Below are 26,104 nucleotides of genomic sequence, written 5' to 3'. Positions count from 1 at the left end.
TCGAGCGATCCCAGTAGCAGATCTCTTATCAATCGAAGTATCTACTATGGACCGGTTCTCAAAGGCTGCAAGTTCATGTCACTGGAGCCTGAGAACCGTGAGCGGTTCATGTCACCCACAAGAGCGTTCGGCAGTCTAGAGAAAGCAACTTGTTGAACGATGAATTGGACCGCGTGTTGCCTCGTAGCATCTATGATAATTCTATATATAAACAACGGGACAAAAATAGGAATAATACATATCAGAACTAAACATGGATTTAACCGAAAAGAAAATAATGCCTCTTCACGAGCGCCATTGCGATTGTCGAAAGAGCCCATTGAAATGAAGATCTAGCCTCGCTTCAAGAAGCAATGGTCTGCAAGTCTCTAAGCTGCCCTATCTAGGCTCTGTGCATCACGCATCTGCTTATATATACCGTTCTGGCTGACAAGTTCATCATGCGTGCCAGCTTCCACGATTCTACCCTGGTAGAAGACACAGATCTTGTCAGCGTCACGAATTGTTGATAAACGATGGGCCACCGCGATAGTGATGCGATCTCCACTGGCAGCAGCGTCCATCAAAGCCTTCTGCACAACTCTCTCCGACTCGGTGTCAAGTGCTGAAGTTGCTTCGTCTAGTAAGATGATACTAGGTTCTCGGATGAGAGCGCGCGCGATGGCAATTCTCTGTCTCTGTCCTCCTGAGAGCTGGCTACCACCCTGGCCACATAAGGTGTTGAGACCTTCGGGAAGAGAGCTCACGAAGTCCCATGCGTTGGCGGCACGGCAAGCTGCTTCTAAAGCATCATCCTTGACACAAGCCTGTTCCTCAGGACCAATATCGAGTCCAGCAGCGATGTTCTCGCGAATAGTCTCAGGAAATAGCGTAGGTTCCTGTTGAACGAGAGCTATCCTATTACGGTAAAGACGAGGGCTGATGTCAGTAAGAGCAGCTGAACCGTCGATGATGATAATGCCACTAGTTGGGTCGTAGAAGCGCTCAAGAAGAGATACCATAGTACTCTTTCCACAGCCAGATGCCCCAACGAAGGCCACAAATTGACCACGTTCAATCTGGGAAATGTTAACATGGCTCTATTCATCTACAGTTACTACTCACAGTAAGAGACAGGCCTTTGATGACTCGTTTTTCGGGAGCAAGGGGGTAAGAGAACTGAATGTTTTGAAAGTCGATTGAACGCCCACCGTTTGCAGGGCCTTTCTCACGATTATCGTCAGTGTCTCGGATGATCGGCTGTGGACGAGTGAGCCAAAAGTAGTAATTGGCGGCGGAATTAGCCTTGGTGAAACCTGTCCCATCGTGTTAGAGATGCTGGGGCATAGAGGACAGGATATGCTGACTGCTCGAGAAGCTGAAGATTGTACCAGCGGCTTGACCGGAGAAAAAGACACCTAAGAATGATATAATGAACTGGGGAAAGGTGATTTCTCCTTGAGAAACCAGCTTTGACCCAAACCTGAAACTGTCAGTCATACTCTGCAATACGAGAGGTACTCAGAAACTTACCAGAATCCCAGCGCAAGGATGAAGAACTCGACAGACTGAGTGAAAGAGAACCAAATCATCATGTGAAAGAGAGGCTTTGTTGATCCCCAAACTGCCCTATGAAGCTCCGCCGTATACTTGCTTAGAACGCTCTTCTCGATCGCAAGCGACGAGACTGTACGGATGGCATTGACACTCTCAGATGCTATCGCAGCACTGGTTGAAAATCTCTCATCAATGCCAGCGTTTAACCGCGTCTCAAGGCGAATGCGGGCATATCCGGCGAGTAAAAGAGGAGGCATACCGGCGAAAACACCCACAAGGCCGAGCTTCCAAGAATAGGCTAGAGCGAGGATGCTGCTGGCAATGATATTGATTATGCACTGGAAGGCCAATGCCACGTTGAACCCCATCAGTTCCAAGACGGCCTGAGACTGGGAGTCTATGCGGCTGACAAGGCCGCCAATAGTGTTCTCTGGTCTGTCAAAAAACCGAAGATCTTGTCTCAGCATACTGCGGAAAAGTCCTTCTCTAACATTATGGCTGAGAGTCTGCTCCAGGTTAGAAAGGCGATGTGCTGGGCAAGCTGCGTTGGACTTACCTGAGCAATAATGTTAGAAATCCAGCCCATGACGAAAAACACAATCAAGCTACCCAGGCCAACGACAAAGTACATCAAAGACACAAAATCGCCACCCTTGGTCAGGTTAGAGGATGTGAAGATGTCCATGACTTGAGCAAGTAGTAGTGTTTGTCCGGGGTAGACGGCAGCTATTCTTTTAGTTAGCTGTCATGTCCGAAAGCGGTTATGGCTGTTGAAACTTACCTCCAATAGCACAGGCAATGGACATAATCACGAAGCAAGTCCTGAGCTCAGGAGCTGACTTGATCATCTTCCAAATGGTATGTAAAAGCCCAGTGGATTTATAGAGACTGAAATCTTCCCTCCTAATCTGAGAGGCGATGTCCTCGTTGACCGCTGAAGTGTATTTGGCGAGTGATTGAACTGGCTCTATGGCCTCAGTAGTTGCTGTAGACTCCTCGTCCGATGTCTCGATAGTTGAACTCTGTTTGTTAGTAGACAAATCCTGGGCCTGCACGAGCTTGGCGTAGGTGCCGCCGAGGGCTATAAGATCGTCATGCTTGCCCTGCTCAACAATTCTGCCTTTGGACATGACCACAATGTTATCAGCGTCTCGGATAGTGGCGAGCTTGTGGGCAATGACGAGCGTGGTCCTGTTTCGAGAGGCACTGTTAAGTGCCTTTTGGACGATACCTTCAGAGTGCGGATCGAGGGCCGAGGTAGCTTCGTCTAGTAACAGGATAGAAGGGTCGGAAACTATACTTCTAGCTATAGCAATTCTTTGCTTCTGCCCCCCGGAGAGGAGTCCTCCCCTTTCGCCGATGCGCGTTTCGTATTGCTCTGGGAGGTTCTGGATGAACTCGTCGGCAAATGCAAGCTTGGCCGCGTGTTTCACCCGTTCTTCTTGGGCTTCTCTCGTCTCGGTCTCCCAGGAAGTACCAATGAGGCCATTGGCAATGTTCTCAAAGACGGTTCCGTTGAACAGGACAGGTTCCTGTAGGACGTTAGCGTCAGTTGTTGGGGCTATATATTAAACGCACCTGTTGGACAAGTCGCATGGCGGTACGAAGCCAGGTGACACTCAGATCTCGCAGGCTGATTCCATCGAGCGTGATGTCACCAGAGGCGGGGTCATACCATCGTTCGAGAAGGCCAATGATGGTACTTTTTCCCGAGCCACTGGCGCCCTGCCGAAACGTTAACTCCCTTCTGGTCCTGTATTCAGTCAAAGATAAATGGTGAAAGAATATGCCGTACCACTAAAGCTGTAATTTTTCCGGCCGGGATGTTGAGAGACAAGTCTTCGAGGACCCAGGTATCCGGCCGTGTTGGGTAGCTGAAGGACACCGATTTGATATCGATGACACCAGAGACCTCGGTAGGTGTCTGGCCTGACTCGTCGAGCGGGTTGATATCTGAAGTCCTGTCGATCAAAGCGAAAAGCTCTGCAGCACCGGTGCCGGCACGAACAAAGGAGGAGATGTTTGGAGCGATGCCATTGATCGAAGTCGATCCGATGACGACGGAGAAGAGGACACTTTTGGTGGTCAGCAAACAACAAAGCTAAAGGCATGGGCAGATCTGGGGAAAAGGCTTACGTGAAGATGGTGCCAATACCATCCACCTCCCCTCGGGCAATCATCCTGATTCCCTGCCAGAAGGCAAGACCCATACCAGCATAGATGACGAAATATTGCCAGGCGAACATAACCCCATATACACCAGATTTCTTGCGGCATAGCTGTCGGGAAGTATCGAGGACGGATGCATACTTGTGCATAATTCTCGGCTCCAGGTTGAACGCTTTAATCGTACGGATACTCGCGAAGGCTGTTTCAGCGTACTGAGCGGCTTGGGAGAGTAGTCTCAAGTTCTTGCTGTCGATACCAGCGTCGATGGTGGCCATGGTGCCAATGACCAGCATAATCGCCGGCATGATGCAGATAAGGATGAGGGTGAGCTTCCAATAACTGATAAACGCAATGATGAAGGACGCAATAAAGGTAGTAAACGAGACAAAGAAGAGCCCAAGCTTGTCTGCGATGCCTGATTGGATCAGCTTTCCGTTGGATGTGCCTTGCATGGCGATAGACCCCGAGGTTCCGTGGTCGAAATAGCTGATTTCTTGACTAAGGGCTGCTCGCAGGTACGATTGTCGAATGTTGTTTGTGACTCGGAAGGAAACGAATGTAAAGAGCGTGGAGTACATATATGTACATGCTAGTCGAGCGATACCGATGTAAACAAAGTAGAGTCTATCGTTACATTAGATGGGTGCAGAGGCGTACATGTTTCACGCAGATACTTACGATTTGCTGCCAACATCGGCCATGAAGCCGTCAGGATCTGTGGCGATGCGCGCTGGATTGCCCATGACATCCATCAGATCTCCTATAACAAGGTTCATCATTGCCATGGCCACGCCAGAGCCGACGGCGGCGAGGACGGCGATGATTTCGAGGACGCAATCGAGGGGTTGACAGTAGGTAAAGATGCGCTGTGATTATCACGATCAGAATGCCCTGAACAATGCTGTGCCGTGAAGGTCATTGTCTTACCAGAAATGCAGCTAACCCAGACATTGGCTTTTGATCGGACTGGTTACAGTTCTCGTCTGGCTGATCTGCAGCTGTCGCATCCGCGACGTTGTCGGCTTTCTCCATGCTGACAGGAATGCAAGATTAAAGGTGTTGGGGCTGAAGCCTCTCTTAACCTCTCAAACTTATCACAGCAAGATCAAAGAATACAGTTCGATGTAGGCACAGATGCATGAGTAAGGAAACTTTAAACAGAAAGGAAAAAGATAGAAGGGAAACGCCCGAATCAGTGGTGAGTGGCAGAAAGGAGCGTAATGGTTCTAAGGAAGATAAAAAACATCTAGAAATGGGTGTTGTCAATATGGAAAACGGTGAATACTCTTACTTTTAGCCATCGGCCAAGATTTCATCCTCAGTCGTATATACTTTCTGTGGCCTGTGCATGAACTGCGGTGCGGCATGCCAAGAGGCCGCCACCGCGATAGCAGTTATCTCAACAAGCATCTCGGAGTGCGGACTGCCAAGATTCCACGCACCGTCCTTCCGCCTCACTCTAGCCCTGTCCTGGTATAGCCTCAGCTGAATTGGAAAGGTGATTGGTGTAGCGGAGATAGGCGAGCGAGACCCATAACTCTCAGCTTAGCGTTGGTCTCAAGCTTTGAGTGCTGTACCCGTAATGCTCAAGGTCTGCGGCCTGCGGACCTCTGAACTTCCCTCCTCCGTCATCATCTTGAGCATTTCTGGCAAGCTCATTTTAACGAAATGGCTACCGAAAAAGACGATACCTCCCCCGTATTGGATCGGGAAGTAGATAATGTCCCTCAGGACGAACAGCTTGTCCCTTTGTCCACAATCTCAGCAAGTCTCCTGCAAAATCAAGGGCTGCTTCACCTACTGACCAAATCAAACCAGTGTGATCGATGCCGCCGCAGAAAGGTACATATCCCTCTTTGAATACAGTCAGTTGTAGACTTTTATTTAATTTAGAACATCTTTAGGTGCGCTGCGACCGGAGACACCCGTGTGCCTACTGTGTCCGCACCGAGAATCTCTGCACGTATCCGCCTAGGCACAAGCCCAAGGAAAGGCGACAACGTGTTTTTATCTCGGAGATATAGTAAGTGCATGTATACCACTCGTCCATCTCCTTTTATTTCCTTTACTCAAATCTCTTAGTGAGAAAAAGATCGACGATATCGCGCAAAAACTCGCAGAGCTTAGCAATACCTTGGGAGCTGGTCAAAACCCAACCCTACATGTTGTACCCGCAGCTACCGCATCGAAAATCCCATCCCAATCAGCATCGACTTCACGTCTCGCACCTGTAACCCAAGCATCGTCTCCATCACCCAGCAGTGGCGTTGGGAGCCAGCTTCTCACTCCAAGGTTGGAGCATGAGGGAGAATCTTCGCTCTCAGCTCAAGCCGCTTTTGCCAACGGATTTCTCGAAGATGCCATCATCAACAAGCCGAACGGCATCGATATCGCTGCTGACATGTCTTCTGTTCTGCAGTCTCTGAGGAAGGCTTTGGGGAGGGATTCAAACCAACAGGAACTCGATTACCTGTATCCTCATGCTAGAGTACTTGAATCGGGACTTACAATGCGCAATCTTCCAATGCCACCCGTTGACAAAGCTTTTGTCTGCCTCCGAATGGCCAAAGGTATTAGCCACGCCTTTTCTTATTTCTCTTCTCCAATGCTTACAACTTTGTGACAGAAAACCCCAGAGTTCGGTTCTTTTGGGACAACGAAGCTACCTCTTTCACTGACGTTTTTCTTAAGGTGTACTCTCCAGGAGAAGTTACTCATGCTGACCTCATCGCTGTCAATGCGGGGCTCTATTGGCTTTTTAGACAATGCAAACAGATCGCCACAGATTCATGCCAAAAGGCTGATCTCGAGGCGCAAGCAGTCATGTGCCGGGACAATCTCGAGACCGTACTCGCTAATCTGCCTTTCCATCAACCTTCCAATATCGGGACGGTCGCTTCAATGATGTTAGCTGTAGGTACGATTCACGATTTGTCCTGATATCATATTAAATCATCCCAGAGCATATACTGCCTTGAAACATGCAAGCCATCTGCGGCATGGGACTTTATCGCAACCGCATCACACTTGAGCCAGACGCTAGGCATGCATAGCAAGATTGCAATGGCCCGCGATCCTCCGGACATCAGGATGGGTAAGATCAGAATATTCTGGTTAGTTTACGTACAAGAGAAGGGTCTATCTCTCCGTCTTGGCCGTTCATCAACTATCCATGACGGCGATATCACTATTTCGGTTCCCGGTCTAGAGTCGAGACCGGACATAGGCTACTTTGGTCAACTAGACAAGATGAAAGAATTAGCCTATTTACAAGGCAAGATTTACGACCAACTCTACAGTTCTGCTGCTTTGGCACAGCCTCAAAATGTTAGAACCACGAGGGCGAGAAGTCTCGCATCAGAGCTTGAAAACCACATGAATAGAATGCTGCCTAGCGATGTATGTCTGCGCAAAACCCGATATCGGCGTCTAAGATGACGAGGCGATATTCCATGATATATCTTGCTGACAGGTCTACAGAAACTATACCAAGATGCGATGCGCCAGGCTACTAGTACCGAGTTTGTTAAGGCTTTCCTCTGCACCACCAAGGTGCTTCACTTATCCCTCTTTTGCCTCATTTACAGAGCCATACCTGCCGAGACGAATCAGGGTACTGCACTTGGAAGAGAGTGCATTGATAGTGCTCACAAGGCCTTAGAAGCACACAAGGAATGGCAGTCTGTAGTGGCTGAGCTAAAGGATGACTTCCTAGAGACTTATGTCAACTTGCATGTATCCCCAAATCTGACCTGACACTTCTTTCACTGACCCTTTCTCTTTGCAGGGCTCTCATACACTCACCCTTCATTCCGTTTATCGTCGTATTCTGTCACATTATCGAGACTGGCGACAAGAACGGCCTGGATCTGCTCGAAAGTGTCATCAAGACATTACAGCCTGTCACAGACTCTGCTTTCTCATCTGGAGCGAAGAAAGAGTTTCATCTATTTAAAGCTTTGTACGATGCCGCTCGAAACTATCTTGAAGCTAGATTGAGCAAGGTGAGTATCGGCTTTGGCTCGTGGGAAAATGCATCTTCCTCTGCACACGTGCCATCACCAGCTCATCAACAGCCTGCCCTGCTTACGCCAATCTTCAACTTGCGAAACTCACAAACCTCCGTAAGCGCATCGTTAGAAGGGACAGCTGAATGGATGGATCAGCAGATGGAGGTGCCTGGTAGCATGGATACTGATATCGACAAGTATGGCGCACAGCTTGGAAATTGGCTGCACATGAATAATCAGATGACGAGGGCTTTAGAAGATAGCTACTTTTGGGATGATCTGGCATGAAAGAAATATAAAAGCTGAGTAATAAGCTCAAGTGTCTCACGATGCAAGGTAATGGCGGGATCAGTACACCACTCTTCAGGCACTATTCGTTTACAGACATCTCGATTGGGTTCATGATACGAAACGAGTTCGCCTATGGATTGCTGCCGGGTTTGTGATTTCTTCCACGAAATGAACATAAACCTTGAGTCATAGGAATCTATACAAGTCTCGTAATGCAAGCATTGCTGACAAGGCTCCTAATTTGGCTGTTCCTCGTTACCAAGGATAAGCCTGCGAGTTATTAGTATTGTACTCAATGAGATATTGAAAAACTTACTCTGCCATCCCAGCACCAGAATGTGCCACTATCATTGTGGTCCTTCTCACTAATCACTTTAAGCATGCCCGAGACACTCTCATCTGGCTCCAAAAGAGTTCCCACATCCCAGGTACCAACTTCGCCAGAGTTCATGTCCCTAGTCGTTTGTCAGTCAAGCTTTAGTACTCGAGCAGGGAATACTCACGTGTGCACCTCGCCGGGATGGAGAGCCAGAACACATATCTCAGCCCACCTGCCGCCGCGTCTTTTCAACTCCTGCGCCATATGCCTTAGCATCTGGTTCAGTGCAGCCTTGCTCGCCGCATATGCTGCGAACCCATCTTCATAAGCCAGAAAGTTGGCGGTGGACCCGGAGTCAGATGAGATGAATATCAATTTGGAAGGAGGGCTATCAGGATTTAAGTTGACCAGTTTTTGTGCGCATATGATGGGTCCAATGACGTTGGTTTCAATGTGGAATTTGAAGTTGTCGTATGATCTTGGAGCTCAAGTAAGCAATTGTACGTCTAGGGGAATACTTGTTGATGGGGCATTACAATTCCGTTGCTCGATTTGGGTATCTGAGGACACCTGCATTCATGACGATATTATCGAGTCTGATTCCCTTTCCTACAAGTGCGCTCATTCTGGCAGCAAAGTTCTGCACGTGAAGCCATTAGACATGTCCATAATGACCTGGAAGGATAAGTTGAGCTTACATCGATGCTTTCGCTACTTGCAACGTCGCACTGCTCCACGATACAATTATCTAGACTACCATGAGCTTTAACCACTGCCGATAATCCCGACGCATCTGGGTTGCGAGCTGCCGCAATCACTGTGTTTCCTGCCTGAAGGAGCTGCTTGACATACTCAAGACCGATTCCCCGCGAAGCACCAAGCACTACCCATGTCGCAGGTGTTCCGGCTGTGTTTGGCATGATGCTTGTTGGGAAGGATATTCAATGTATGTGAAATAAGGTTTTTGGGTTATTTGAGAAGAGGTCTTGATGTTTATTATGATCCAACATTAGATGTGGGAACAAGGCGAGTATTTAATAGATGACTTGACTTGTCTTTTTACCAAGGTTGAGATTTTATACCTGTATTTGGGTTAGCGGCAAACTGCACTGTGGGCGCGGGGTAGACTAAGTACTGCCCGGCGCATCGGTCCCGAGGGTGAGCTGTATGTCGTCTCCCACGATTTCGTTCCCGTCGAACTTACGCCGATTGATAGTAACTTCTTTTACATTAGGAAGTTGGTGGCACTTGATGTTGACATCTGGTGCTCCGCGGGTCCAGCCTCTAGTACCTCAATGGGATATTTATACATATACACCTCAAATTAAGCATATTCTCTAATCACACTCGCAGGTTCCACATACTCCCCAAGTGGCTTGTAAACAACATCGTCATAGCCAAATGCTTTCGGTCCTCCAATCTCGATACCAGAAGGTGTTCTCGTCCACTGCGGTGAGCATGTAATGCCCAAGACAGTCACTCTATAACCGTACTTGAACTCTGGAACACCTAGTGCTCTACCAGAGCCATTGTCTAGCACAGCAATGAGATCAGGGACAGAGGCGATGATCTTGGTTTGAGAGCCGTCAGCAGCGGTATGCTCAGCAAGAATGTTTTCGTTCTTGAATGGGATTCGCAATGTTCCTCCTGAGACTACAGGTGCCATTCGCTTCGATCCACTATCCTCTTCGTCATCAACATGCTCGTCGAATGCTTCAATGCGTAGAGCGCCGTGCGAGTGCCCCTTGTATAGTCTTCGCTCGACTTCTACAATTTTGCCTCTGAATAGCACCCTGGCTGACGTCAACCCACCAGCCTCTTTGATGATCGACTCTGCAACTGTCGAGAGCTGGTTGCTGTAAACACTGCGGGCGATGCATCTGCCTATCCTCCAAGCAAGAGAACAGGTATTCAGCACGCCATATCTCCGCACGTTCTCGGTAGTGGTAGGTTTGGCGGCCATACCGACTCGGCTTCCCATCTCGGAACATGACGCTCTCAATGCTCTATCAACAATCTCGTCGTCTGGTGCTCGAGTCATGATGATACTCTTGCCGTCGCCAGAGTCAATGGCACAAGGAACGAGCTCCAATGGTTTGTGTACCGCAAGCGTAGTCTGCCAGTATGTAGGATATGCTCGGCCCATCCAGTCACCGTCAATCACAGGCGCATTAAAGAACCGCGAGGAGCCAACGAGCATCGGCTCCATACCATTGGCACCACCAATCTCTAATCCCATGACAGCATCAACTTTATTATGACCGAGATACTCCATGAGCACATTGAATGCTTGGACTGTCTCGGTCGACTGTAGCCGCTCCACCGATACGGCAGGAGATCCCATATGGCCGCCCCAGTAGATGAGGGCATCATCTTTGAGAGAAGACTGGTCGATGATGCGAATAGTATGGCCTTGTCTTATAATGTCCCGCAGTTGAATGAAGCTAGGAGCTGGGGTGCCACCGCCAGCGCAGCCGAGCACATAGCATCCGTCAGCCAGCCAAGCCAGATCAATTTCATTGAGTATCCATTCAGGAACGCCCTCATCGTTGGCCTTTATGGTAGGAGTGTAGGTGAAAGGATCCAGAGGCATAACTTCTGTAGTCTTGACAGCTCGATTCTTTTGCCCTTCAGGTTCGTCATTGGCTTCGTCGTCGTCATCATCTAAAGCCTTGAGCTCCAACTCTGATACGTAGCCCTTGAAGTCCACGTCTCCCACTGCTTTAACAATGGTTCGAACTTGATGAGACACGTATTGCAACGGAATACTCTCTACATTCGCCATCGAAATACTTTCGGGGATGGCACCAGCTTGAATAGCTCTTTCGACGGCCATCTTCTTTGCACGCTCAAGAGCCTGTGACTCTGTCTGGTGGGCTGTACTCTGAACAATATCAACGTCACCGCTGACACGAGAGATAGCAGCACCAATGGCATTCGCAACATCGTGGAATGGCGGTAGGATGACCTTTGAGGCACCTGAGATGTCCTCTGGTGCCAGCACGGCACCTCCTCCTACCAGAAGGACGGGTAGTGGATCAGCAGAGGTCTTGATGACATCGACAGCTCCATCGAGTAGAGTCTTGATGCAGTCTTTTGCGGATTGGACAAACTCATGGTTCAGTTCAGCGAGTCTGCTCCTATCACCCATATCTGCTCTTCCCAGGGCGACAGCAATATCAGATGCTGTGCATGTATTGCCACCAAAAACAAGGGCTTCTTCGACAAGGTAGTGGCCAACTGACTCGGGGCCGACCTTGACTCTTCCATCAACATTGCGCACGAGTGAACCCCCACCAAGTCCAACCGAGTGCAGATGAGGCATTGAATAATTCACTCTCACCCCAGCGACTGTGACATAGGCAGAGGCCTGTCTTGGAAGCCCGCTTGGTAGGATTACGCCAATGTCAGCTGTAGTTCCACCAATATCCACGACGATGGCCGAGGAGTTGCCTCCAGCATCGATCCCTGCCAAGTATGCAGCTCCTCTCATCGAGTTGGTGGCTCCAGATGCAAAGGTCCTAATGGGTATCCTAGCTGCTGCGGCAGCATCAAGGGTGGTCCCGTCGTTCTGAGTAATGAACAGTGGACACGTCAGGTTAAGCTTCTTCTTGGCCTGATTGAACCTCCTCATTGTTTTTCGAGCGTATTGAAGGATAGCGGCATTGAGGATGCTGGCGTTTTCGCGCTCTAGGAAACCAATATTGGCCACCTCATGAGAACATACGACATCGATTCCTGGGATTTCTCGTAGGATGATGTCTCTGACGCGGCTCTCTTGCTTGAATATCTCGTCAATCGGAGAAAAGACGCCAGCGATCACAACTGCCCTCAGGTTCTCTGCCTTGAGCTTTTCGCATTCGGCCATCACTTGGGCTTCTTTGATGGGTGCTTCTTGAGAACCATCGATGTGCAGGCCTCCATCGATGATTCCGCAGTATCCCTTGATGATGGCTGCTAGATCAGGCGGGAAGTCTGAGAATGGAGGTACTTCTCGGAGAAACGAACGTGACAGTCTCAAGACGCCGACCTTTTGAAGTCTCCTGGCATCTCTCTCCACGACTGCATTGATAAAGTGTGTTGTGCCGACAGTGATGCTTGCTATCCGCTGGGGAACTATGCTGCCAGAGTCAATGACAGCTCTAACAGCAGTCTCGATTCCAGCAGTCGCATCTGGCGTAGTAGGAGTTTTCTTGAAGGCGATGACTCCACGTTGGGCATCGCCTTGAGTAGCAAGGGCCACATCTATGGCAACGGCGTCGGTATTGGTGCCGCCGACGTCGACTCCGATGCGTATAGCTTTACTTAGAGTCATGATGGGCAGGGGTTAGGGCTCGAAATCTGAAACCTGTGCAGGAATCTCTTGAAAACAAATTTGCAAGTGAGAATAATCAATGCTTTGCTCATATAACCGAGCTTCTCGCACCATTGCTGGCCATTCTCCGGCCATGGAAAGCGGAGCAATACGGTTAGCTTACATGAACAAACCGCGAGATTCCATGCATCTGCGGGGTTTCTACCAGGATATCTCGTATCTGGAAGATAACGTTGCGGGATAACATGAACCCCTCCGAACTTTCTTGTTTGCTTGAACGGTGCAATTGTCCCGAGCAAGTGGTTGCCCTATCTTCGGTCAACTTTGGCCGGGGTGAAACAATCCGAGTGTGCTGATGATCGTCAATTTTCAGACTAAATGCCGCGTCATGTCCAAATCGGGAATGCCGAAGCGGCAATTGATGTCGGGCTATATAAATTGTCTCTCTATCTATAACTCCATCTCACCAACAAATTGGACAAGATTTCTCTTCATCCCAATGCTACCTAGTTTACAAGGCTATATGTGATACGACAGTTTGGTTCCGGACTCCGGGTTCCGGGTTTCATCTACCGAGTATGAGTTCTTTTTCTGGAATCGAGTTACACAAGACTCAACTTTAAGTAGCACAAGGTAGTTCCAACTCGTTATCTGCCGGTTAGCGACCCCTCTTTTCGAAAGTATGGGTTACAGTGTGAGATTTAAACAAGACCAAGAAGATTATCCGACCTCGCACCATGTAACCCAACTGGGAGGTAGTGGCAATGAATCCTTGCTTATCTCCAAGTCCAAGACATACTTCATATTCAATGGTGATAAGATACATCATAAAGTAGAATGAGAACCCACAGAATCTGCTGTAGTCCTAGGGGGTCAGCTCAATAGGATCAAGTTCCAATATCTTTCACAGCCCCGACTTAAAGGACTATCCTGCCAGTATGTCACTCAAAGCCATCTTGACCTGGATGAGACTGCCCAGCGCAGATAGAGCCGTCTCTAATGTTTGGATCAATGACGACATCCGTCCGTTGGAGCCAGAGCGTCGAACATGGGACACCATGACCTTTATATCTTTCTGGTTGGTGAACCAGGTTGCCAGTAAGCCAACCACGAGCAATTTCTATGAATATACTCGTGATCTGACTCCCACTTAGTATCCAACTGGCAGCTGGGCGCTTCTCTTGTCGCCACCGGCCTCAGTGTCTGGCAGGTCATTGTGGCTACCTTGATCGGCAAGGTCATCATCAGCTTGGTCGCGATCTTCAATGGTTACACAGGTGCTGAATGGCACATCGGCTTCCCTGTTGTTTCGAGATATATCTGGGGTCCATACGGAGCCTTCATCGCCATCGTCCAGAGAATTATTCTCAGTCTGGTCTGGTTTTCTGTCCAGTCGTGGACAGGCGGTCTCTGCATCTCAGTCATCTTGTCTGCAATGTTTCCCAGCTTTCAAAGACTCGGAAACGTATTTCCTGCATCGTCTCATCTCGATACGAAGCAGTTCGTTGGCTGGATTCTTTTCAATGTCGCCATGATCCCAGTTCTCTGGATCCACCCTCACAAAATCAAGAGAGTTCTCCTTATCTTCAACATCATTGCGTCGGTCACGCTCATTTCCATCATGATTTGGTCTCTAGTTGAAGCTAAAGGGGGTGGCCCTCTCCTTTCCGAGAGTGCAACACCAATGAGCTCTCATGACCTTGGCTGGGCTATCACGTCTGGTGTAACAACTGTCATTGGCGGCATAGCAGTAGGACTGACTAATGCAAATGATTATACCCGATTTGCTCAAAAGCCTGGTGATCAAGTGTTTGGGCAGTGGTTTTCCATCATGTAAGTTACCATCAATGACTGGGACTTGCAAGGGCAGCAACTTATACATTTACAGCTTTTTCGGCACACTCTTTCCTCTCTTTGGCTGCCTTGCAGCATCAGCCACTCAGGGCATCTGGGGGGAGGCCATCTGGAATCCCCGTAAGTCCAAGTCTCCAGCACCTTCTCCTTTATTTCGTCATTACTAACGGTGTATCAACTATCAAGCCTTAATATGCCAAGAGTGGCTCGACAGAGACTACTCATCTGGTTCAAGAGCCGCGGCATTCTTTGCTGGCTTAGGCCTTGTCATGTGCCAGATTGCGATCAACGTGGTTGACAACGCATATAGTGCTGGTATGGATCTCGCTGGTCTCGTCAGCTCCTATATCAACATCAGGCGAGGTGCTTTTATTGCTCTAGTCTTGAGCGTTGCCATGTGCCCGTGGGAGCTTCTTTCTTCAGCCAGCGTCTTCATCTCCGTCTTGTCTGCGTACAGTGTTTTTCTTGGGCCGATTATTGGCATTCAAGTCTGTGATTACTGGCTGATCCGTTCCCGCCGCATCAAATTGTCCCATCTCTACAATCCTGGTCCTACCAGCATTTATTATTTCAGTTATGGCTTTAACCCCAGAAGCTTCATTGCTTGGTTCCTTGGCTTTGTGACTCAACTGCCTGGATTTGCAGCTGGTGTGACCCCCAACAAAGTCAAGGTTGGCGAGGCTTGGCATGAACTATTTTATCTTGCATTCCCTCTCGGGTTTGCCATCTCATTCGCTGCCCATTACGCTATCAATCGTGTGTTCCCGCCCCCTGGTTTGGGACTTGTTGATGACATGGACTACTTCGGGTCCTTTACTGAGGCTGAAGCCATCAAGTTAGGTATGGGCCTAGGATCGGAGGGAAGTGAGAAAGACGCTGTGATTCAAGGTGTACCTGTTCAAATGAAGAGTTGATTATATACACATCTACCTTTCTTATAATATATGGAACTGTACCAATGAAGTGATGGTATATAGTGGTCTTTGTTTGGTACACCGAGAAGCAAGAAGCTGTCGATGATCAGAACCAGATCTGATCACCAAAGCTTTTAATACGATGATTGATTGATTGATAGTTAAGGCTTATGACATCTCAATGAGACATATCAAGTCACAATATGTTCTCTTCAGTCAAGTCCAATACTAGTTCCTCTGAAGTCGCAGCGTATTTGACGTCTAAGCCGAGATAAGATACCTTTAGGTGTTGAGGAATGATGACGGCTGGTCTGGTTCTGTAGGTATGATAATTGCATCAATATCTAAATTTAGACAAGTTTTTGCGAAGACGCTTCCCCATGGCAATCTCAGTATCCATCTAACTGGGGATTTCGCAAAGGATTGTTGCGGTGAAGACGAGGTCTTGTATTAATAAGAGCAGCTGAGCTATCGATGTTAATAACAGCACTTGTAGGATTGTAGAAGCGCTCTAGAAGAGATACAACAGCAATTCGTAAAAGGTTAAAGGCATGTATAATAGGCCTAATAGGGTGTTAGCTAACTTGTTGCGGCCAGTCAGCTTCGCAGCCCCTCGGGAATAAAGATAAACCAACTACCTGACTCAATGCCGCGAGTCAGCTACCCCGTCCTCGGAGACAGATAAACCCAATTGACATAAATACTACCCGTTAGCTAGATCTGCAGGAGCCAACTAAGCAACCCTAAGAAACATTTATGAAGGCAATATAATTATTCTTTTAATAGAGCCGCCTATCTAAAGATATAATAACCTTATCTACTGTGATGGATTCGATTCGAGACAAAGTCGTAAGTACCATTCTGATTCATTTAAATCAATTTGATTCACCAATTTTGTAGATTGCTGTCACTGGCGCAGGAAGTGGCATTGGGCGCTCGACCGCGATACAGTTGAACAAGCAGGGCGCCAAGCTCTCATTGGTAGATTTGGACCCAGTCGGCCTCGCCAACACTATGAAAATTCTTGAAAACGAAGGAACTTCGAAGGATGTCTTCTCACTCGTGGTAGACGTATCTGATGCGAATCAAGTCAGTGACTGGATCGACAAAACAGTGTCGAGGTTCGGTCGATTGGACGGTGCCGCCAATATCGGTGGTATCTTTAAGCCAAAGTCTCTCTTCAACTCAACAATGCAAGATTGGGACCTCATGATGAACGTGAATGCAAAGGGGGTTTTCAATTGTTTACAAGCCCAGATAGCTGGCATCGGTGACAGGGGGGGAAGCATTGTAAGATACGCAGAATTTGTTTTCGGAGCGTCATTAATCAGGTATGCAAATCTAGGTCACTGTTGCGTCGGCAGCAGGTATTAGAGCCCTCCCTTCGGCACCGGTATATGCAGCTTCCAAGCATGCTGTTGTAGGCCTCTGCGCCTCCGTGGCGGCTGAGGTCGGATCAAAGAACATCCGTATCAATACAGTCGCGCCAGGGTTTATCGACACTCCAATGACCCAGAGTACCGTACCAAGAGATGCGAATGGAGAGTCAGCGACGGACAGAGCAAACCCCATCGCTCGAGCCGCGCATCCGGATGAAGTCGCTAGTGTAATTGTTTTCCTATTGAGCGAGCAAGCATCCTTTGTAACAGGAGCTTGCTGGCCGGTTGACGGTGGAAATACTATCTGATCCTGTAGGGGAATGCAACGATCTTTAGATATGACAATAGACTGCGTGGACATCTGTCAGGCCCATATTGACAAAATCAGTTCCCCCATATTGGTCGGCGGAAGCGCCAGATTGGCTAGTTCGCGGCGACCCTAAACCGAAGGATCATGGTGATACAATGCATAAGATTTAGGTAGGTTTCAAAGCAAAAGGTCAAGAATAAATTGTCATTTGAGAAGAACCTACTTGTCCCTTTACGATCCATCCACTGTACTATATCTATCTCCCTCCGATTATATTACTCTTTCTGTACACTGAGATAAGCGGATAATAGTATCTAAAGCATTAATGGCTATACTTCGTTATCCTAATAAAGAGGCGCTTCAGTCACCACGCAGAAAAAGAAGCTCAAGAGGATATATACACAACGAGGTAGCTTAGAGAAAGATAAGGTGTGGTGTTGAGCTAACCTTTCTTGGTCGAGGAATTGGAGGCACCATCGTGTATTCCTTCAAGGCCGACCAAAGAGTCATAATCCAGTTTTTTATTACATCAGCTTTATGCTGTAACAATTGGTCAGGCATTGTGGTATAATATCTATGTTGTGAGTAAGATGTGTTATGTGCATTTGAGACTTGTGGTTGAGAGCTTATATCAGCATAGAGAACTTAGAGAAAGAAAGGGGAGAAAATAAAGCATAAATTATTATCTAATGGCAACTTGTAACTTCACCTCTGCTATGTAAGAGGTAGTCGTCCGTTCAACTTTGCCTGTTGGAAATAGCTATCTCTTGCGTTCAGTAACACTATGAGAACGCATCTCGAAGAGAATGACATATTCTAGCCCAACATTCCTCGTACATGATCTGCGCCTCCGCACTTCCCTCCTGCGGCTTGACCGAGAATCCATGAGTTCCGCCTTCAAATTCATGAAATGTAACCTCCTTGCCGCTTTTCGTAAGATTTTGGGCATAACAGAAGCCCTCCTCCTTGAGGCAATCGAGACTACCGGTGAACAGTATAGCAGGTGGAACATCCAGTTCACGAAGAAGTTCTACACTAGCAGCGATGGGAGATACAAAGATCTCGTCCTTGCAGATTCCTGGCGGTAGATACGACTGCTCCATTGCCCGGGCCATCCAGGCGGGTAGGCTGTGCTTCTGGGTGTCGCTTGTAGACCTGGCAAGTCTAAGATCGTATGGCAAGCGCAATTCAAGGCTGGGATAGAGCATTAATTGTAAAACCTGCTTGAAGTCTAGCGGTAGACCCTCTCTGAACATGGAGCAAGGGCCACTTCGAAAGGATAGTAATAGCGATAAAGCTGCTGTCAAATTACCACCCGCTGAATTTCCTCCGATCGCCACACGTCGGGGATCAACATTCATGCCTTCACGGGCAGCTGGGGACGATAGGGCCCACCGTAGCGCTTCGTATGCTTGCAACAAAGCGTGAGGATAAGGGTATCTGGGCGCCTTGGCGTAATCGATCGACATGACAATGGCTCCCGTCTGCGCTGGTGTTAGGTCTGAGTGATCGCTGTGCGTAGTGTAGGCTACACACCTCATCAACGATTCGACGGTTATTTAAACGTCCATCCTTAGGATGTCCCAAGACAAAGCCACCGCCTTCAAGAACTAACACCAGTGGATGTTTTGGTTGGATTTCATCCGTGGGTCGGGGTAGCCACACATTACACATCACATACCCCGCTCCCAATCCTGGGGTGTTGATTTTAACTTCCAGATCATGACCCTCATTTGGACCGGTCAGAAATGATACAAGCTGGCGCAGAGTCCAGGTGACGCAGTTGAGGTAGATTCGAAAGAGAAAGGGCCATTCTTCACCATCCTTTACGGTGGGTATACTTACACGGCCCTGCTCAGTTGTCATGATGTGAAGATATTGTGAAAGAGATCCGAACTGAGTAAAGAAGTGGAAATGACGCCTGGTAAATCTACTTAAGTTGGGTTGGGGCTGGCACTAACTTACGTCAGTGTGCTGACACGGTAGGGAAGTGTTATGTTTACCCGGAGGAGTATATATAAGGTGTACAAATTTACCATTAAAAGAAAGCAACTATAGAAAGCAAAGATATAAATATCTAAATAAATAACACTGCCGCTTCAAGGCACTTGTCAATTAACCCCCATAGCCTCCCGGATTTTCGCACAAAGAGCAGACGCAATGGGCTCCCTCATCATAGTGAAGTGGTTGGCATTCTCAATCGCCATTGTGCTGATGTTGCCGGGGCCAATAAACTCATCCCAACCATTCGGCCCAAAATCCTCCCTGTTATTCAAGAGCCAGTTCATTCCCCGAGGATCGTCAGGCTGTGCCTCTGGGCGAGGATCTTCAGGGTTCTTGCACACGCCGTCCGCAGCCCAGATGATGGTCGTCTTGGGCGCCATGCCGTGCTCAAACGGTTCAGGCACATATCTATCCAAAGCCTCAATGAAGACACAGAAGTGCTGGAAGAGCCAATCAGGCGGCGCTTGAGCTTCCTCGCCCATCTCGAAAGCGCCAAAGATACCCGACTTTTCGAGGAAGTCGTACATACGCTTTGGCAGTTTGCCGAGACCAACGGGGTTGGGGGAGTCGATCAGGATGAGGCTTTCGACTACCTCTCCCTCTGAGACAAGCTGACGAGCGGCGTCAAACGCTGAGACGCCGCCTGCTGACCAACCGGCGAGATGATAGGGGCCTTGGGGTTGGCGTCGACGCACTTCGTTCAAGTAGGAGCCTGTGATTTCCTGGAGAGCACAGTTGAACTCATGCGGCTTGGTGAGGTAAGGGCTGTTCAATCCAATGACTCTCATGTCCGGCGAAATGGATGGGAGGGTGACATAAGATGTGGCTGAGCCGGCGCCGTCGGGGAACAGAAAGAGTGTTCGGGAACAGTGCTTGGTGCCCTGTAAGATCGTAGAGGTTGAGCGAGGTATCTCAGCCACAACAGGCTTGACATCCTCAACGGGATCATCCCCGTGGTCACTGGGAGATGTTGAAGCGGCGCTAGACGCGAAACTCTCTGCCTCGGAGTTTGAGCTTGAGAAGTCTTGGTCGTTGGCCCCAAGGAAGGACTTGAGATCCTGGACCGTTGAGAACTCATAGAACTGCGCTGCGGGTATGTCTAGGTCGAGCTCCTCTCGGAAGTTACCCAGAATGGTCAATGACATAAGTGAATCCACGCCCAGGTCAGCCAAGAGAGTGGAGTCGGTGAGCTGAGACATGTCGACGCCAATCTCATCGGCAATGATATCGAGAGCCTTCTGAATGAGACCGGAAGTAGAACCAACAGCCGGTTCTGTTGGCTCAGGAGGTGATGTTGTGCCGACACTATGGCTAGTGGTGGGTGGAGGAGTGAGAACGGCGTGTCTAACGGGTTCAGTAGCAGCGTGCTTAACTGCAGCGGACTTGGCCTTTGCACCAGAGGGCTTGGGAAGAAGCATCTCCAGTACCTTACGAGCGACCTTCTTAAAGGTGACGCCGCCGCAGATACCGATGATCTTACCATCACGAAGAACATGGACATCGCCACTGTAAGTAGAATCATCAGAGCCGACAGCCTGCATCTTGACATATGTCCGATACTGCACATCGCACTGGTAAGGCTCAACCAAGCGAAGGGAGCGCCAGCCATGATTAATGTAGACGTGGTCATCAAGGTCCAAGCTGTCGCTGCAATTCATGATGAAGCCTGTGATGTGGCCCAAACTGTCGCAGCAATACGGGTTGAGCGCAAAATTGTCCTTGCCGGATGGCATGAAGACCTTGCCAGTTCCTTCGAGGCCTTCACTGTCAAACCAGACCTGTTCGATGCCTTGAAAAGCAGACCCGTACTGGACCGAGTTGGAAAAGATCTTGTACAAGAGACCACGGCGCATCATATGAGCAGTTCCATCACCAGCACCTTTGACAAGCTGCGTAATACCTCTCTGGATGAGGTAAGCGTGGCTCTGCCAGCTTTCACGATGAGAACTTGGGTTCTCAACCGCTACATCGCAGACTGCGTGGATAGTGGTCTGCTTCCCGCTCGCATTGACGCTGAAGATGCGGACTGAACCGTGCGTGGAAGTCCAGTCCATATCAAGCGATGCTCGGAATAGCTGAGGGCCAGTCTCTCCCACGATGAGAGCCTTCTCGACAGCCATGTTGTTGATGGAGGGTAGGTTCGTCTGCGTGTCGAGGCCGTGGTTCTGGATGAGGTGCTTGGCGAGAGTAAAGGCGATGTCGGCAAAGAGAGTCTGCAAATCGTAAAGTCAGTGATAGAATCCACAGTAGTACTGAAGAGAGGGGACTAACCGAAGGGGCCATAGTCAATCCGTTGACACGATGGTTTTGCGCTATGGTTAGGAGAGAGGCGTCATGCATATCAGACTCAACCGTGATGGAGCTTCTCTTGTCACCATGAACCTGCTCGATGACATTGTGCACTGAGTCACTAAGCCTCAGTGCCCTCGTCTGCACGACTGCACCAACCGGACCATTCTCAACGGGAGCGTCGCCCTTGGTAAGACACCAGCTGTACTTGTACTGCATCCAGTAGTTCGCAAGCTGCCAACTATACTTAGGAAGCTGGAGGACATTGCGAGATGAAGCAAAGTCCCGATGGTACTCGTCCCAGTTGACAGAAAAGCCAGCCAGATGTAAAGCGCAGAGAGAGTCAGCAAGAGTCTTGAAGTGGTCCTCCTTGCGGCGAAGAGAAGCAAGGCATCGGAACTCTTGGCCGATTATTGACTTGACCATTCGCGTGAGGATAGGGTGTGCTCCAATCTCGATACACATGCCAGTTCGGTCCATGATCCCTTGTGACTCAGCCATCTTGATAGCACCAAGGAAGTCAACTGTCTCACGGCAATGACGTCTGATGTACTGAGGACCGAGTGTATCACCAGTTAGTAGCGTACGTAGAAGAGGCGAGACGATAGGAAGCTTGGGCTCGTGGAACTCAACCTGAGAAGCCAGTTCTTCGAGGTCATCAAGAATGGGATCGACCTGAGACGAGTGGAATGCAAAGGGAATCTCCAACTTGTGAAGCTTGTAGCCAGCCTGGGTCAGCTTCCCGCAGAGCGACTCGATATCCGCGTTGGGACCGCTGAGGACAGTGTCCTCGGTACCGTTGACACAAGCAATTTCAACCTTCAAGTCCGAAGAGATCTGCTGCCTCAAGTCATCCGCTGCGGCTTTGACAGCGACCATGCCGTGCGTGTAGGCAGTGCACTTCTTGTCGAGAAGCGCTGCCCTGTGACCACAGAGGAAGATGGCATCGTTGACGCTAAGCACTCCGGCAATCTGGAGGGCGGCATATTCGCCCAGACTGTGTCCAATGACATACTGAGGAGTGATGCCGAGGCTGATCCAGAAACGGGCCAGTGCGATCTGGATGATGCAAGTTCCCAGTTGCACGACAACTGCGGAAAGGTCCTCAACGGGAGTTGTACCATGGATAAGTGGTAGCACAGATGGGAGACCCTGAAGAGTTGCGATGGAGTCAAGCTGGTGAATGTCCGATCGGAAGGATGAGAAGCTCTTGTAGTACCCATTGGCCATGGCGGTCTCTTGTGCTCCCTGTCCAGTGAAGAGGAATCCGACCTTGGGCGACACTGCAGGAATGCCCTTGACTTGCCCAGCGGTGGAAACAGCATTGAGAAGAGACTTTCTCAAGTCATCAAGACCGTTGGTGACAAACGCAACCCGTCGACTGTGGTGTACACGTCGAGCTGTAGTGGTGTACGAGAGCTGAGAAAGAAGCTCACCCTCCGGAGCCCAAGAGTTGGCGATGAAAGCTTCAAGAGCCTTCAAATTCTCCTCCAGAGCCTTGGTAGACCGTGCAGAAACAGCTACAACATGTTCAGTGCGAGGATCTCCATCTTGATGCTGTCGTGCTGGATGAACAGCAGGACCATCCTCGAGCAGCAAAGACGTGTTTCCACCAGCAGCAGAGAAGTTGTTCACCAACACTCTGCGCTTACCACCCTCAGGCCGAGACCAATCCACGCTCTCCTTCTGAGCGATGCGCACACCACGATGATCCAAGTCCTTGGGGAAACCCTGGTTGATCTTGGTCTTGATGCCGCAATGAGGAGGGATCGTGTTCTTCTGCATCATGAGCAATACCTTGATGATGGCAAGAACTCCAGATGCAGATTCAGCGTGTCCGACATTGGCCTTGACTGAGCCGAGATATAAGCTCTTGTCCCGTGGCCGGCTGTGGTCGAAGGCGAAGGAGTTGAGGACTGATCGCATCTCAACTGCATCGCCGGCTTGGGTCCCTGTGCCATGCATCTCGACGTAGCTGACATCGTGAGGGTGAATACCAGTCTCGTTTAGGAGCTTCTTGAACAGATACTCCTGAGCATCTGCGAGAGGTCGGGTGATAGAGACAGACTCTGCTGAGTGGTTGGTGTGTGCTCCAAGGATGACTCCAAAGATGGGATCACTATCGGCGATGGCATCCGGCAGGCGTTTGAGAATCAAGGTACCGATTCCGTCAGCGCGGCAGTAACCGTCTGCACCATCGTCAAAAGCCTTGCAGTTGCCTGTGCGGGAGAGGAAATGACCCCGATCAAGGCCCGCAAAGTTGTCAGGGTTCGTCATGACGTTAGTTCCACCAGCAATCGCAGTATCACAATCCCGGTTCTTCAACGAAGTAATCGCAAGGTTGATAGCAGCGAGACTCGAAGAACAAGCGGTGTCAACAGCGATACTCGGGCCCGTGAACTTGAAGAAGTAGTTGACCCTGCCAGGAATAAAGGCACGGTTGGCTCCAGGAATGTAGTACGTATCAACATCCTGCGAAGAGTTCACCTCACCCCAATCGTTACTCGTAGTACCGTAGTAAACGCCCACGCGGTTCCGCTGGGTCGACGGAGTTCGGTCAGGCACGACTCCAGCCATCTCGAGGGCTTCATAAGCTGTAAGGAGGGCAAGTCGCTGCGCTGGATCGGTCTGCATAGCTTCCTTGGGCGACATGTGGAAGAACTGAGTGTCGAAGTGGCCTGCGGACTTTAACCAGCATCCGTACTGGACTTGGCTGGTATTCTTGCGCTGGCCAGTGGGATCGTAGTGGTCGCGAGCAAAGCGCTCTTCGGGTACTGGTTTGTGGACATCGAGACCACGAATCAAAAGATCCCAGAACTCGTCGAGGTTGTCGGCTTCGGGGAACCGCCCGCTGAATCCGATGATGGCGATCTTGTTGTCATCGCCGGGAGCAACTTGGGGTTCTGCTTGATCTTTGACAAGGCTATCCAGTGTTGGTCCAATGCGTGTTGTGGCTCCTCGCTTGGCCAACCAGTCAGCAAGACTGCAAACAGTCGTTTGGGCATTGACCGGCATCAAGGTAGCGTCAGTACCAGAAACGGTTTCGAGCAGAGCATCTGTGACGAGATCCATGCGGATTTGTTGAGAAAGAGCGCTGCTCAAAACGTCCTTGAGGAGGCTACCGAAGGACAACTGGTCTAAGCGAGATCCCGAGGCGCAGGAGATGATGGGAATGAGCATCTTGTTCTCTAGGAACTCAGCATCTTCGAGGATTGATGCAAGGGCATGTTCGAGGCTGGACTCGGAGTATGCCAACGCGTTATGGTAGGGACCATAAATGGGAGCCGGATATAACCTCTTTCCAGAGAAAATATCGAGAGCTTTCAGTGACTCGAGGATAGATGGAGGACCGCTAATTGTTGTGAAACCAGGACCAACGGCGCTGATGTACGGACGCGTGCTGGATGTAAGATTCTGGGACCAGAATGAGTTTCACTCAAATTGCAAATAGTTGGGGCTCTCGAACTCACTTTATCCTTGGAGAATTCTTGTAAAGCTTCTGAAACAAGCTCTTCCTGATTCGAAGACAAGATCATAGACCAGCTTGAAGTTGTCGAGTACCCAAGGTTTTCAGCTCTTCTGCGAACGTGCATTCCTAGTCGGAAAGCAACAGTAGCAGCCTCAACACCCAGTTTCGAAATCTCGAAAACATCTTTCGCGCAGCTGACAGCGGCGGCTGCAATGCTACCGGTGCAAATACCGAGGAGGAATGACGGCGACGCCGATGGATGTTGCTTATCCGAACGGGCCAAATAACTTGAATTCAGTCAGCAAAACTTGGCCTTCTGCGTTCTCATCTCTGACTTACTCAATATAGTATCCAATCTCATAGATGCACACAAAAGCGCTATCCAGAGCCGCATGTGGCTCGCTCCTCCGAACGCCCTCCAAAAGCAAGCTGAGGCTCTCAGCCTCGGGAATCGATTTTCTCTCTATAGACGAGAGTGAAACAATCTCATGTCGTACAGCCAAAAACGCCTCGCCAAGAAAAGAAGTCAAAAGCGCATTATCTTTTACACGTAAAAGGGTTTGTAGTTTATCAAGAACGGGAGTGCTTTGATCGCCAAAGACATATAGATCTGTTGAGGACGCCATCGTGAAGAATGGCAAGAAAATCGCTGTTGAAAGCAGTAACAAACAGTTCAATATTCGTTGTCTTACGCTTTTCTTGCCAAGACGTGTGAAGCTTATACCATAGAGTGTTGCACCTGCATGATCCTTTTTGGTAATTCGTAAGGGCCTAGCTGACAGGCTAATGCAGAGCCAGTGTTGGTTCCGCGCTTTTGCGAAAATCTCCGTAGTGGCTGGCATGGGTGGGCCAGAGTCAGTATAGCGTCTAATTACGCCACGCAGGGTCAGATCAGAGATGAGCTCCGAAGAGGTCCGAATTCTTATCTGGCAGGGGAAGCTGAAACTGCTAGAGTGGCGTAGTAGGTGCCGTTAACCGAGGACGAATGAAACAAGAGCAGAGTTGAGCAGACATTGGAGTACTCTTGAAGCCGAATTGGAACATGGTTGAATGACGAGAACCTCGATGCTCCAATTGTCACTGCCGGGGCTATCTCATGAACTTCAATACGGTAGAGATCTAGTGCTATACTGTTACGTATCAAGTTTGATTCTGAGGCGATGTGCGAAGCTCAATCCTACGACTGAACTAGTGGTCCTGGTCAATTCCACAGAGACGACGAAGCGAGACTACACAACAGAGTAA

At 49.3% G+C, this 26,104-nt stretch overlaps 8 protein-coding genes across 8 annotated transcripts; 3 read left to right on the top strand and 5 right to left on the bottom strand.

Annotated features, from left to right (window-relative positions):
* Positions 1 to 368: 368 nt before the first annotated feature.
* On the bottom strand, positions 369 to 4,737 carry FOIG_14915 (uncharacterized protein; the record flags this gene model as incomplete). The annotated part of the gene is made up of 11 exons (XM_031216211.1): positions 369 to 1,058; positions 1,105 to 1,295; positions 1,347 to 1,462; positions 1,513 to 2,045; positions 2,093 to 2,262; positions 2,318 to 3,068; positions 3,115 to 3,261; positions 3,332 to 3,611; positions 3,673 to 4,329; positions 4,384 to 4,571; positions 4,633 to 4,737. The coding sequence occupies 11 exons, from the start codon at positions 4,735 to 4,737 to the stop codon at positions 369 to 371; spliced, it is 3,828 nt and encodes a 1,275-aa protein (XP_031054127.1).
* Positions 4,738 to 5,373: 636 nt separating this feature from the next.
* Positions 5,374 to 8,020, top strand: FOIG_14914 (uncharacterized protein; the record flags this gene model as incomplete). Its single annotated transcript, XM_031216210.1, has 7 exons — positions 5,374 to 5,547; positions 5,610 to 5,728; positions 5,788 to 6,275; positions 6,332 to 6,618; positions 6,667 to 7,104; positions 7,186 to 7,436; positions 7,493 to 8,020. 7 exons carry the CDS (start codon positions 5,374 to 5,376, stop codon positions 8,001 to 8,003), a joined length of 2,268 nt encoding a protein of 755 aa, XP_031054126.1. The 3' UTR covers positions 8,004 to 8,020.
* Positions 8,021 to 8,112: 92 nt separating this feature from the next.
* Positions 8,113 to 9,321, bottom strand: FOIG_14913 (uncharacterized protein). Its single transcript, XM_031216209.1, has 5 exons — positions 9,024 to 9,321; positions 8,862 to 8,965; positions 8,510 to 8,803; positions 8,323 to 8,461; positions 8,113 to 8,276 (listed from the first exon to the last, which is right to left on the bottom strand). Exons 1-5 carry the CDS (start codon positions 9,243 to 9,245, stop codon positions 8,262 to 8,264), a joined length of 774 nt encoding a protein of 257 aa, XP_031054125.1. The 5' UTR covers positions 9,246 to 9,321; the 3' UTR covers positions 8,113 to 8,261.
* Positions 9,322 to 9,517: 196 nt separating this feature from the next.
* FOIG_14912 (uncharacterized protein) lies at positions 9,518 to 12,640 on the bottom strand (the record flags this gene model as incomplete). The annotated part of the gene is made up of 1 exon (XM_031216208.1): positions 9,518 to 12,640. The coding sequence occupies one exon, from the start codon at positions 12,638 to 12,640 to the stop codon at positions 9,650 to 9,652; it is 2,991 nt and encodes a 996-aa protein (XP_031054124.1). The 3' UTR covers positions 9,518 to 9,649.
* An 838-nt stretch (positions 12,641 to 13,478) lies between these two features.
* FOIG_14911 (uncharacterized protein) lies at positions 13,479 to 15,493 on the top strand. Its single transcript, XM_031216207.1, has 4 exons — positions 13,479 to 13,738; positions 13,795 to 14,473; positions 14,529 to 14,614; positions 14,681 to 15,493. The coding sequence occupies exons 1-4, from the start codon at positions 13,579 to 13,581 to the stop codon at positions 15,406 to 15,408; spliced, it is 1,653 nt and encodes a 550-aa protein (XP_031054123.1). The 5' UTR covers positions 13,479 to 13,578; the 3' UTR covers positions 15,409 to 15,493.
* Positions 15,494 to 16,233: 740 nt separating this feature from the next.
* FOIG_14910 (uncharacterized protein) lies at positions 16,234 to 17,095 on the top strand (the record flags this gene model as incomplete). Its single annotated transcript, XM_031216206.1, has 3 exons — positions 16,234 to 16,257; positions 16,309 to 16,698; positions 16,754 to 17,095. 3 exons carry the CDS (start codon positions 16,234 to 16,236, stop codon positions 17,093 to 17,095), a joined length of 756 nt encoding a protein of 251 aa, XP_031054122.1.
* Positions 17,096 to 17,879: 784 nt separating this feature from the next.
* FOIG_14909 (uncharacterized protein) lies at positions 17,880 to 18,963 on the bottom strand (the record flags this gene model as incomplete). The annotated part of the gene is made up of 2 exons (XM_031216205.1): positions 17,880 to 18,581; positions 18,634 to 18,963. 2 exons carry the CDS (start codon positions 18,961 to 18,963, stop codon positions 17,880 to 17,882), a joined length of 1,032 nt encoding a protein of 343 aa, XP_031054121.1.
* Positions 18,964 to 19,116: 153 nt separating this feature from the next.
* Positions 19,117 to 25,502, bottom strand: FOIG_14908 (uncharacterized protein). Its single transcript, XM_031216204.1, has 4 exons — positions 25,199 to 25,502; positions 24,861 to 25,146; positions 21,373 to 24,804; positions 19,117 to 21,314 (listed from the first exon to the last, which is right to left on the bottom strand). Exons 1-4 carry the CDS (start codon positions 25,483 to 25,485, stop codon positions 19,209 to 19,211), a joined length of 6,111 nt encoding a protein of 2,036 aa, XP_031054120.1. The 5' UTR covers positions 25,486 to 25,502; the 3' UTR covers positions 19,117 to 19,208.
* Positions 25,503 to 26,104: the final 602 nt, after the last annotated feature.

This window comes from Fusarium odoratissimum, assembly GCF_000260195.1.
Source record: "Fusarium odoratissimum NRRL 54006 unplaced genomic scaffold supercont1.45, whole genome shotgun sequence".
In the NCBI taxonomy this organism is placed as follows: Eukaryota; Fungi; Ascomycota; class Sordariomycetes; order Hypocreales; family Nectriaceae; genus Fusarium; species Fusarium odoratissimum.
The sequence above is the reverse complement of the archived record's forward strand: the minus strand, read 5'-3'. Positions and strand labels throughout refer to the sequence as shown.